Source organism: Rhinolophus sinicus, chromosome 2, assembly GCF_057876585.1.
Source record: "Rhinolophus sinicus isolate RSI-liver-muscle chromosome 2, RSI-T2T, whole genome shotgun sequence".
NCBI classification, from domain to species: Eukaryota; Metazoa; Chordata; class Mammalia; order Chiroptera; family Rhinolophidae; genus Rhinolophus; species Rhinolophus sinicus.
Genome location: NC_142502.1, coordinates 99,089,027 through 99,102,645, shown reverse-complemented (window position 1 = coordinate 99,102,645; position 13,619 = coordinate 99,089,027). Strand labels below are relative to the sequence as shown.

General features: G+C 38.9%; 1 protein-coding gene across 1 annotated transcript in view; it reads right to left on the bottom strand.

The window, feature by feature from the left end:
* Positions 1-13,619, bottom strand: part of KIF6 (kinesin family member 6) — a 406,288-nt gene that overhangs the window by 251,985 nt on the left and 140,684 nt on the right. The window contains exons 8-10 of the mRNA XM_074332873.2: positions 10,070-10,213; positions 9,045-9,131; positions 2,181-2,284 (exon numbers count right to left, since the gene is read on the bottom strand). Of these exons, the coding sequence (XP_074188974.2) occupies positions 2,181-2,284; positions 9,045-9,131; positions 10,070-10,213 (335 nt within the window). The remainder of the gene's footprint in view (positions 1-2,180; positions 2,285-9,044; positions 9,132-10,069; positions 10,214-13,619) is intronic.

Here is a 13,619-nt window from a genome sequence, read left to right as displayed (position 1 = left end):
CAGCTGGTGTTCAGAGAGCATCTGGTCCCTTTGTCCTGGACTTCTAAGTTACCTGAGGCCCTTCCCCATTTCTCCATCCTAAACGGAGACCTACACATTGGGTGGTGAAAGGAAGAAGGAGTGCTCAGAGTTCATAGGACAAACTGCTCCCAGCACAGCAGCTCTACCAAACCCGCATGGCTGTCCCTGCCCTCTCATGCTCCAAGCGCCACCAGCTCTAGACATGGAGACTTCATGCTGCTGCATCTGTATCAAGGTCTATCCTTTCCTCTTGCCCATCTCAACCCCACCTTTCAGTCTCCCAAGAATTCCCTGAAGCCTCTAGTTCCTTGAGAAGTTTACTTCTTGTTCTTCAGTGTGGCTAGAGATTCGGATGTTTCCTTATATGAGGTTCTATAATTCCCCAGATTCGGTGCAGTGGAGGGAACCTGCAGCAAATACTTACTCAATCAGATATCTTGAAACCACCATGTTCAGAATTTTACCCTCAAACTGTGCCCTCCGGGCCACATGCAGGATACACAGGAATCAGAGAAAACACTTGTACTATGTGATATGCTGGTCATTTCCCTTTTCACTCTTGGATCCAATTTCCACCCTTCCTTGTTTGACTCTGCATGCCGGGAAACCACGCTCTCCTTTAACAACTGGCTTCTGGGTAAGTTCAGCCAGTGGGAGGCACTGGGGTACGGCTGGAGGGGAGATGAGGGAGAAGCTAGGGCTCCTCGCTGGCATCTCGTCTCTCACAGACCCTGCGGCCCTTCAGTGGCCCTGGCTTATATCGGGCGGCACTCCTCGTGGTCTAGCTCCTGCTGGGCAGCCCCAGTCTTAGGCTTTGGTAACACAACCTTCCGCCCTTGGCCATTTGGCCCTAGGGGTGTAGGAGCTTCTGCTGTTCCTGATTTCTGGGGTGCTGCCCACTTCCACAGTACCATCTCCTGCACATTTCCTACACTGAATTCCTTTTGTTGAAAGGCCTAGAATGATTTCATCTTCCTGGCTGGACCCTTGCATGAAAATCAAAATTCTGAAGATGTATCTTCAAAGATAATATTTGGCAATTCCTTTCTTTGAGGGGAAGGGAAGACCGTAGCAAAGGAATTCTCAACTTGGGTTTCTCAGTATCTAAGATATCCCAAGTTGTTTCAAAGAGTGACATGAAATTCTTTAAAATGGGCGTTTGGGCAATATATTTCAGGTTAGCTGCTTATCTGCCAGAAAGCAGTTTTGTAAGGAAAGCCTTAAGGGCCTGTCCTATTATCAAACATGGTGTTCTAGAATTAGGAAATGCTATCTGGAGGAGGAAAAGCTTAGCATCTAACAGAAACCTTGCTTAAAATTCTCAAGCTTGAGAGACCTACCTCCAGGGGCAGCCGCGAGATAGTTTAAAGAAAAGACTTTTACTATCTCTATTATTTCCTGTGTTCTCTGTTGAGAGAGGGTTAGGCGAAATGGCAATCAGTATATCTTTAGAAAACGCTTGTGTGGCTCTATGTCTGATTTGGAAATAGACAATGCCACTGCCTTCTAAGCTGAGTCTGTCATTATGACTCCACAAATGCTTAATAAGCAGCAGAGAAACAATAAGCGAGCCCACCGCTGTGGCTCACGATTAGAGAGCCACACTGTGCCACTGGCATGCTACACGGCCACACATCTAAAGGCTCTGAACATGCCGCGCTTGTATAAGGCCCTGAATACCTGCTTTCATCCCCATTTTGAGCGTTTGAACTATAATATACGGCCATCTATTTATTAAAGGAAAGAGCTTACTTTGGCATGGGATAAATTGGTGCTTGCAACAAGATGCTATTTAATACAAAGGACGTTTCTTGAATTCCTTTCAGATCTGAGGTCCACGGCTTAAAGAGTGGTGTATATGTTTCAAAATAGCATGACTATTATATAATCCCTTTTCTTCAGCTGGCATGGGAAGGACATTCCCATCGTCTCTATGCTCTCTGTTCTTTACTTCCTCAAAGCTGAGGCGACAAAAACACTGCCAGCCTTATCCAGCTTTTCATGGAAAGCCGCCACTCTCAACTGGCGCCTACATGCAATTTCAGAACTGTCCCAGGAGACCTCTGTGCTTTGAGGTGAATTCATAACATGAAGGCCAACAAAGAAGGGAACACAAACTCTGACTGTTAAAGAAAAAGAAAAGGAGCCTGCGGACTTACTGAAGGAGCTCAGCTTCTGTGAGTGCTTCGGGCCTCTGCTCCCCGGTGACAATGGCCAGTTCATCCTTCAGCTCCTGGATTTCCTTTTGTAGGCGGATAATCATCTACAAATGGCAAGCCGGGAGAGTAAACGTCAACTCCTCCTGACGAGCAACTTGGTGACAGACAACATACATCTTTTAAGAGTATGAGCTGTTCTAAGGATACAAAAATGTGTAGACACTGATATCAAATGCACTCCTGTACCTACCACCACCCAGCTTTGTCAAATCTTAACATTTTGTTAAAATAGTTTCAGAATTTTTTTTTTTTTTTAACAAATAAAACACTACTGATATAACTGGAGCTCCTTATTGCTTTTCCTCTTCTGTCCTTCCTAAACGGCGTTTAGGGGGTGGTATTTCCCAGTATGTTTTCATACATTTACTTCACATGTACAGATATGACAGTAGACGATGCATGGTATTGTCTTGCATGCCTGAAGCTTTATGTGAATGCTACTATACTACATGTAATTGCAACAGTTTCTCCCCTCACATTATGCTTTTGAGATCATTCATATTGCTTCATGTGGCTCTAGTTCATCAGTTTTCATGGATATGTAGAGTTTCAGTAAAGGAATATATCACAATTTATTTATTGATGTCTCCTACTGACAGACATTTAGACACACTTGATAGTAGCCAAAAGGCCGAGCAGTGATTGATAGACATTTAGGATTTTCACTTCTGCTGTTTACAGTGTTGCTGTGAACATTATAAATCTCTAGGCACACATGTGAGAATTTCTCTATAGGAGGCACTTAGAATCGTGTGGTTGTAGAGTATTGCACCTTCCCTTTATTATATATTGCTAAATTGCTCTTCAGAGTAGTTGTATAAATTTACATTCTCATCAGCTGTACATACAAGTTCCTGTTTCCTCACATTTTTGTCACTATGTGTGTAGTATTGACAGACACTTTAGTGTTGTCAATCTCGTAGGTGTGAAATGGTACCTCGCTGAGTTCTAATCTGTATTTTCATGATTATTATGCAGAGAGGTTGGTCATCTTTGTAGATGTATGTTAGCTCTTTGGGTTTCCTCTTCTGTGAATTATTTATTCATATTCTGGCCCATACAGTGGTTTTTACTTTTCCTTATTCATTTGCAGGCTTTTTAATAGAGTCTGGATGTGAACCCTTTATTAGTTTTTGCAATGCACACATTTTCTCCCAATCTGTGTCATATTTTTCACTTTATGGTGTTGTTTTTGCTAAATGAAAGTTTTTACATTTCAATATAATTTTGTTATTAACTTCTTCCCTTATAAATTGCATTTTTGTGTCCTCTTAAAGAAAATCTAGTTTACCTAAAACCATAGGAATATGTTCCTATATGTTCTTATAAGAGTTTTAAAATTTTGCTTTTCATATTTAAGTTGATTTTATTTTGTATAAAGTATGAGATATGGATCTAATTTTAATTTATTTTTTTATGTGGCTAACCATTCAAGGTTTGCTATTACAATTCTGTTATATAACATGTTTCCACATATAAATGTGTCTTTTTCTAAAAAAGGGTATGGGTTAAAAACATTTATTTGCTTGAGTATATGTATGGCACACTGTTTTAATTAGTATACCTTAAGAAATTTTGGCATCTAGACAGAATAAGACCCTTCCATCTTGTTCTCTTCTAAAATAGACTTGGCAATTCTGGGTCATTTGCTCTTTCATATAAATTTTAGACCCAGCTAGTAAAATTCTACCAAAGGCCCTCCTCAAATTTGATGAAATGGTTAATTTGGCAAGCCTTACCAAATTAATGATGTTGAATCATCACATCCATAAACATGGTATGGTTTTCCACTGATTCGTTTCAATAAAAATTTATAATTTCTCTATAAATATCTTACATGTTTTTAATTCAGTTTTCCTAGAATTTTAAAGTTTTTGTTGCTATTATAAATAGAATTTTTGTAAAATTGCATTTTCTAATTATTGGCTTTTGATGTATAGGAAGGCAATTCATTTTATGTATGGATTATGTATCATATAATTTTGTGAACATTATTTTGGTTCTGTTTATTATTAAATACTCTTGAATGTTCTATTTAAGCAATCAAATTGTCTGCAAGTAGTAATAGGTGTTTTTCTTTTTGTTCGAATCCTCATTAATTTTTTTTTTTTTTTTTTAATACTGTCTCTGTCCTAGCTAGGACTTCCAAGTACAAAGTTTAAGACACTCTTCTCTTATTTTCTTTGACATTTCACCTTTAAAATGTTTGCTGCAGTTTTTGGTTGATACGCTTAAGGATGTTCACTTATATTCAAAGTTTGATGAGTCTTTTCAAACTATGCATGAATGTTTAATGTCATCAAATACTTTGTTTTAAATCTAGTGATATGATCATATATTTTTTCTCTTTTAAACTGTAACTGTGATGAATCACCTTAATTCATGTGATTTTTTTTTTTTAGTATGAACTATCTCAGATATACAAAAAGATATGAGAACACTTTGTACCCACTGCTTAGCTAAGTGACAATCAATGTACCTACTATTTAGCTTAAGAAGTAAAACATTACAGGCTCTTTTGAAACTCTTGCTCCTGTGTAGCCTTCCGTAAATGAATTTGTCATTACCCTAACTTTGTTGTTTATTTTTCCCATGGCTATTTTTCTTTTAGTATACTGTCATATATTTTCTAATGGTAGATTATCCTTAAATTCCTGAAATAAACCCAATGAGGTCAAGATATCACATATCATATTAATGATCATATGATTATAATGCAAAATTCCTAAAATAAAAATGAGCAGGCTGAATCCAATTTTTATTCTTCCTTCAATATTTGATAGACATAAAAAAACATGACGTCACTCATATGTGGAATATAAAACTGAAGGCAACAAAGGAACAAGATAAACAAATAAAGAAACGAAAACTCATAGACACAGATAACAGTTTAGTGGTTACCAGAGGGCAAGGGGGAGGGGGAGTGTTAGAAGAGAGTAAAGGGGGTCAAATACATGGTGATGAAAGGAGAACTGACTCTGGGTGGTGAACACATGATGCACTATATAGATGATGTATTTTAGAAATGTACACTTGAAACCTATGGAGTTTTGTTGACCATTGTTACCCCCAAAAGTTAAAACAAACAAATAAAGAAAACAAAAAAATCCAAAAAATCATGAGTCTGGTCCTCCCTCCCTATGCCCGTCCCTCCTTCCCCCTGTCTTTTTCTCTCTTTTTGGTAGCTCTGTTATTATTGAGTCAATTTATTTATTAATTGTAGATCTATTCATGTTTTAAAATTCTTCTTGCTTTAGTTTCAGTGTTATGTTTTTCTAGGAAATTGTCCATTTAAAATTTTCAAATTTATATCATCGTCATTCAAAGTACTTTAGTTTTACTGTATCTCTAGTTAAGTCCTCCTTTCATTCCAAATATTCTTGTATAAATCTGTGCCTTCTTTATTCATTTCTTCATTAATATTTCCAGAGATTTGTTCATTTTATTAATCTATTAAAAACCAACTTCAGTTTTGGTTGTTTCTCTCCACTGTCTTCACTTTGACTTTTGTTTTTACTCATTTTTATACTTTTAAGTTTCTGTCTTTCTTTATATTTGGATTTACTTTATTGTTCATTTTCTAACTTCTTGACTTGGGGGTTACCAGATCAAGGTTGTTGTGTAAATGTGAACTTCAAATTCATGAGAGGCAGAGCCTTAGGATTTCAAATTTTCAGAGAAACCATGTTTTGTTTTACTAAAGTCCAGTCTAAGGCAGACAAGATTCCCTAGTGTATCCCTAAGCCGGTGAACAGACTTTTTTCCTCCCAGGTTTACCGTTTCACTGGTTTTACGTTGAGGGGGCGGGGAAGGGTGAGATGTCTTAGGTTCATCATCTACCTTCCAAGGGCTTTGACTTCTATGCCGTTATGAAAACCCCTTTCACACTTCCACTCACGACAACCGCAGCCTCAGCTTTGTTTCTGGGCTCCAGAGAATTCCCTTACTTCCTCTAGCCTCAGATATATCAAAAGATGCTTGTTACATTTTATACAGGTGGGTTTCATGTTATGTGTACTACATCAACAGGGCCAGAAGTTCCAAAGAACATGATACTCAGTATTTTGAACATGTCAGTGCTCCTAGAATTTCATTTAAATACACAGAATTGAGTAGGTTTTGGTTGTTTGCTTCCTTTCAAAAACATTCTTAGAATCATCAAGCTATGCAGAATGAAAATCCTTGGACAGGAACTATGTGTCATTCATCTGTATCCTCCCTCTACTAAATTAATACTGATGCCATATTTTCTGCTTAGTAGAAGCTTTCAAAGTCAAATCTAACCAATTATGTTCTGTCTTATTGAACAAAAATCTCAAAACTAAGCCAACTTTTCATGATTTTTAAATTATTACAGTCACACTTCCCATCAAATTACTACAGAAATTTTGGAATGAGATTCATCCATAGAAGATTTTGTCCCATAACCAGTCACCCAAGACTCTGATCTGTTCATAGTTCTCCTCTCACCTTGTCTCTCTGAGGCACTAACAATTACAAAGAAAGCAAGTCAAATCCTCGCTGGTCCTGATCTTACAGGGCTGGTCCACATTTGCCATCACATTTTGAGAGTAAGATACAGGAAATCCCATCCAAGTTGTATTTTGGGTGGTTATGGGGACACATTTTCAATCGTCACTTGTGCTTCAGAAAAGCTCTGTACATAAAATAATGAACAGTAACATCAGTTTTTAGAAGCACTTATACGAGACCAGTAAACAACTCTTGTCAATTACCAGATTGTTCTGCACCAGGAAGGTCTCAACATTTGTTCAATTATCAGCAATTAGATTTGACTCCTGACTTCTCGTTTCCTCAACTCTCACAGACCTATATCGAAAACACGATGTTTGCCTTTCTTCAAATTCCTCAAGTACCATCAAAGAAAAGTCTCTCTAGCCAAATTTAAAGAAAAAAACAAAACCCTTATGTCTAATATGTTTATTGCATTCTATTATAAACTAAGTTTTGTCTCCAGGCTAATAACCCCATTATTGTCTTTCTCATTCTGAGCAGTAAGGTTACAGGGAGGGCTTCTGACAGGGTAGGGACAGCAGAAGAATGCATCCTCTGGAGTTCAGTTCCACTTGACTCATGCCTTTGGATTCTCTCTCCTTTCTCCAGAGGGGGCTCTGTGTAATGCTGCGTCTGACTACAGGCCCGCCCCTACTGGAAACAGATCCTGCCTCACCCATTGGTTTCTCCTGAAGAGAATTCCATCAGGGGAGCTCAAGCTCCCGGAGGCAAGCAGGATAAAACAGATAGCCCCATTATTCTTTTTTTCTCCTTCTTCTCACCCTTTCTGGAATGATTTCAGGGGAGGAAGGGCAAACAATCAAGAGGAAGTAGTTAATATGGGTAACAGTGAATTTGAGATTTTTTCTTTTGGAATTTGAGAAATTTATAAATAAAACACTGTTGGTAAGATTTCACATCTTTTTTTTAAAAAAATAATGCATACTACTAAGCTTACACCAGATTATTTTCTAGAAAATTTAAAAAAAGAAAGCTGAGTGGTTTGCAAACTAATATCACCTTATAATTGGAGTTTTACAAAATTGAAATATTTTATTACAACATTTTCAGAGCTGGCATGAGTTGATTTCATGCTGCATGTCATCTGTAAAAGACTAACAAAACAGCGAAAAGAGAAAATATCTGCATTTATAATGAATAGTTGAATCATGTAACTTGCAAATATTTTTGCTTTGAAAAAGCAGAATTCATTGTTATAAAACTAGAAGCTTGGTCATTTTTCCACAGATCAAACCATTATTAATTTTTAAAAATCGCTAGAATAAGTAACAGAACGATTATGCAAAATGTGGTTGTATTTAATAACCATCGGTATTTCTATTTCTCTCTAAGCGTTTATAAAAAATGGTCTATTATTATTGTCTCTAGAAAGTTTAACCTGTTTTCTGAAAGGCTGTGGCCTGCGTATCAACCTAACTGTATATGATTCCATTGCATGTCCTCAGGATTCACTGCACATCGTTCTAGGAGGATCATGGGGAACTGTAGGTAAGAGCACAGGCCCTGAGTCACACTGTCTCTGCTTCTTATTAGCACCGAGACTCTGAGTAATTTAACATTTCTGTGCCTCAGTTTTGTCATCTGTAAAATGGAGATAGAGATGGCACCTACTCAAAAGGTTGTTGCAAGAATTAAGTGAGTTAGTATGTTTCTAGTACTTAGAACATAGCTTGGTTACCGGGAATAAGTATCCCCCTCCCCCAAGTGTTGCTAATCTCTGATACAGTACTTTGATTTTTTTGTTTTGTTTTGTTTGAGACCTACTTTATTTATGGATGATAATATGGTTCCAAATTACATTAGATCATAAATCTGCATTTTGTTGAATAAGAGTAAGATTATCTTAAGATAATCTTATAAGATTATAATAAGATAATAATAAGATTATTATTAATGTTTATTCATGCTCTGGCATATCTCCTTCAGGTGCTTAGTTAATGCCTTTTTAAAAACCTAGTTGAAGTTGTACTGCATTTACAATTTCATATTGTGTGGTCTTTTTTAAAAAAAGTTTATTGGGGTGACAACGTTAGTAAAATTACATAGATTTCAGGTGTACAATTCTGTAATACATCATCTATATATCACATTGTGTGTTCACCACCCAGAGTCAGTTCTCCTTATATTTGAGTACTTTGATTTTTTTTTAAATTTATTGGGGTGACAATTTTTAGTAAAATTACATAGATTTCAGGTGTACAATTCTGTATTACATCATCTATAAATGCCATTGTGTGTTCTTTTTAAACATAGTTAAAAGTGGCTTACCAATCTGGGATCAATTTCTTCATTAAGAACAGCTTCATTCTTTATGAGTGCCACTCGTTGTGCAAATCTGCAGGTAGATATAGACTCCTAAGAAAGCAAAATAACTCCTTAATATGTTCTGGCATTGAGAGGAAAAGAAAAAGTTTTGTTCTCAGGAAATAGATGCCCATTTAAAGAGTGATGTGTACTAAACACAATGAGGAAACTTGCCTCCAAATTAGGGAGCTTTGCTCTAGAACATTATTTTTCACTAAAATTTTGCGTGGGCTTAATAAAACGGCCAATGCCGAACGTGTGGGAGACCCTGAGGTCCCCAGTGGCAACCAGTATGTGTTTCTCAACTATTGATCTGTTCAAGCAAAACCACATAGACAAATCATAATCAGAGCAGGTGCCATAACCCATGAAAGATTAGGAAATACATAGTATTTGTAATAGACCAAAAAGAGACTTTTCAAGGCATCTTACAGTGCACTTGGGGCTTGGCCTTGTTTTGTGAGGCCCCCTGCCACATCCTGTTTTCCTCTTTTGGAGAAAGTCTAGATTCCAAACATTAAACTGATATGCATGAAACATCTTCTGGCTCTAACACAACCCAGGAAAGTCATTTGGCAGCTAGCCCCCTGCCAAAGCATCATGGGTACTGTACCCAGCAACATGTCTGGGGACACATCTTGGCGATGTCTCCAAGGTATCTCAGTGATCAGGAGCACAGCAGAGAGGGAGAAGCTGATGGGTGTCCTTTCTCAAGTCTCTGGCCAAGGTAACTGACCCATCAGTGGGTCTGCCGAAATGTGTATGAGGCTTCTTCAAACCATCCTGTGCTATGTGAAATCAGTTCTCAGACGGGGTAATTATAATGTTGGCAAATAACCCAAAACTGTAAATTCTGCAGGGTATTTACCCATGAAGGCATACCCGAACCCAGCTGAAAAGATGAAAACCCACCCAAGAAACTCGACCCTATTCCACCAACTAGCAACACAAACTCAGACTGAGAGCTCCAGAAAGAAGCAACAACATACATCAATATTCCTTTTCTCTAAAGAGAGCGTTGCGATCATGGTCGTCATGCAGTTCCCTCCCAAACTGTCTCTTAGGACACTGGTCATCATGGAGTTCCTATATGGAATGTGTGAACGGTGTTTTTCTGAAAGGGCAATGATAACCTGGAAAAGCAGAAAAATAATGGCATCAGCTGAGCAGAAAATGCAACATCTGACACACAATGGAGCTGCAACTGCCATAAAAATCCACAAGAAACAATAGCTGAACGCAGGGTGACACTCAAAACCTTGGCTCAAAATAAATATCTTAACAATATTTAGTACATGCTGAAGACAGAATGAAGTAAATGTAGCATAAAACATACCATGATGAACTCCATAATTTCTGGACAGGTGACATAATTTGTACAGAATTGGAATAGTATTTTGTTTTTGGCCATTGGGAAATTCATATAAAGACTGAAGAGGAAATCACGTCAGATTTAAAAAATCCTACCAAAAATTGTCTGTATGCCTCATCTTCAAGTTAAAAAAAATGGCAGAAGAGTAAATAAGAACCACAAGAGCCAGTAGGGGTTAGTAGTGGAGACCCCACATTCTGGTGCAAGATTGTCCAGGTCCAAATTCTAGCCTTACTAGGAGCATGTCACTCAACATCTCTGTCTCAGTCTCCTCATCTGTAGAATAGGGAAAAATTAGCACCTACCACATAAGCGGTTGGGAAAATTAAAAGAATTAAAATGTACAAATTACTTTGAGTAGAACCTAGCCCATAATAAGTGCGACCTAGTGTTTGCTATCATTGTAAGTGACGGGGAAGTTTATGTTGGTTCAACTAAGGCTTGCTCATCTTACACCTAATGAATGTCTTAGGCACTTAATAGGAAGGTAGGATGGATGGATGGATGGTAGATGTGGGTTGTCCCCAAAGGAAGTCACCAGGGGTTCAGGGTTTTCCTGGGAAGATGAATCCAGTTAGGATGCCCATTGCAAAGTATCAGGAATAAGTCACCCACATATGTGACTTCCGGGGCATCACAAGGTCCTATCTCTTGAAAATACGGCCAATACCTGCCATTGGTCTAGTCTTCCCTCTTCCCAGGCATGTAATTACCATCATTAAAACTTCTACTCCTTTAGTTTACAAAACAAGATGGGTGCATTGTTTTTTATGGCTGTTTTGTGCAAAAAATATACAACTATACCACTGGTCTCACTTTAAATTCATGACCACAGGTTTTACTGCAAACCAGATATCCTGTGGTATTTCTCCCAAAATCACTTTTCCACTCTCAGAAATGAGGCCTTCACACCTTATCCTTTCTTCCCCCCCCCCCCCCCAAATCTCTATACAGGCTCTTCTCTCCACCTTCACTCTGAGCTAATGCCATATACCCTTCTATTAGATACAAGCAGCCTGACCATAACTATCTCATGCCCCGTCACTAAATCCACGAACATTCTACCCTTCCTCCTCTTACTGTCCTGCTCCTGTCGAAGGCCAGCCCTCATCCTCTCCTTCTCCTGTCACCTATTTTGCTCCTACAATTAACACCTCTCACTTCTAGTCAATTTCTCTCTCTCACCTGGATCATTTCCGCCCTGCAAGCCCACTGTAGTACTAAACTAAGATGGCTCTTTGCAAGGTCCTCAGTAACGCCCATCAAACCAGAAGCATCGATTGCCATCTTACTAGACTTCCGAGTTAAGGAAGCATTCCACACAGGTACCCACTGCCCCCTACAGGAAACATTATTCACTTGGTAATCAGCACACCACACTTTCCTGGCTTTCATCTTTCTCCAAAAACTACTTAATGAAAGCGTCCTTCTCTTCTTCCCAATAATAAATATTAGAGCACGTCAGGCCTCAGTCCTTGACCCATGCATGCCCCTGGATTTAAATACATCTATATCCTGATGTCTCCCCAGTTTATATCATCAGCCTCAATCTCTTACCTGAGCTACTAACCCTGACAAGTCTACACCCCCACTTGGATGTCTATTTTTGACTTTCCCCTCCGCCCCCTCACCTGATTCTTTCCCAGGCTTTACCCATTATTATCAATGGCACCACCTTTTACCAGCAGTCCAAAATCCTAGGCATCATTCTTGATTTTCCCTCTCTTCCAACATCCAATCCAGAGCAATTTCATTAGGTTTAACTACAAAACATACCCAGAATTGGACCACTTTTTCACACCTCTCTGCCACCACTCCAGTTTGCCTCCACCATCTCTTCCTTGGACAACTGCACAAGTCTTTGAATCAGTCTCCTTGCTAGTACTTTTGCCATCACGTGGTCTACTCTCCACACAGCAGCCAAAGGAATCTTTATGAAATGTAAGTTACAACAAGTCACTGCCTTGCTCATAACCTTCCCAACACACATAGCGTAATGGGCCAACTCCCATGTGATCTGGTCCCTGTCTACCTGTCTGACCTCGTCTCCTGTCGTGTGTTCATTGCTCACCAGCCTTGCCATTCATTGCTCCACCATGCCAAGCTTACCCCACATCACATCCTTTGAACGCACTGTTCCTTTGACCTGGAATGCTCTTGCCCCAAATTTGTATACAGCTTCCTGCTTCTGATCATTTAAATCTTTGCTCAAATTTTACTTCTTCACAAGGGCTTTCCTGGAACCCCCGATCAAAAGTAACACACCTATCTTCAGGCTGTTACTCCATTTTAATTTTTCTCACGGTACCCATCACTATCTGAAATGTTAATTATTTACATGTTAGTTATCTGCTTCCACAGTAGACTTTCTATCCACAAGGCCAGGACTTCCTTTCTCTTGTTCATATCTCTATCCTCACAGCCTGGAACAGCGTCCAACACCCAGTACATGTGGCAGAAACTAAGTTGTCTCACTGAGCTCTCATGACAACCCCCATTCTAGTTTAACTTTCTATAGAACTACATTTCCTAGTCTCTCTTATAACTCCCGTTTTGCATAAGACCTATTTCCACCAAGTGTACACCCCTGTATGGGGTTTGGAGGTGAGTAAGGAGAGGTGATGGTCATGGGGAAGATCAGATTTACAGGAGACTATGGTAACAAAGGCATCTGGTTCTTTTGAGGCAGCTGCAAGGGTTTCTGGAATCTAGGACTTAATGTTCTAAGTGCCAAGTGAGGATAATAGCTATGTTTTGCAGAGCAGTTCTGTCGTGTGGTTAGATGTGTCTCCTGGTTGCTCTGCTCCCAGCTGGGTAGTATCCAAGCCCAATTTTCTAACTTTTCTTGAGAGCCTTTATGTTTAATAAACTCTATGCTGCTTAAATTAGCTAGAGTAGATTTTTCCAGTTTGCAACTAGAAAATTTGACTAATACACATGTGCTCAACACATTTTTGTTAAATGAATCTGAACAGATACATGAGTAGATTAATTAGTTTGACCTGGGAAAGCAGCGTGAGGGTTATTAGTATGGAATGAGATTTGAGAGAGCTAAATTTCAGTGTAATTGGAAAGGAACTGGGGAATACGGCAGATCCAAGTCTGCATGACAAGGTGGTAGCAAGGGGTGCTGGGCAGAGATCCAGACCCTCAGGGCCAAGAAGACA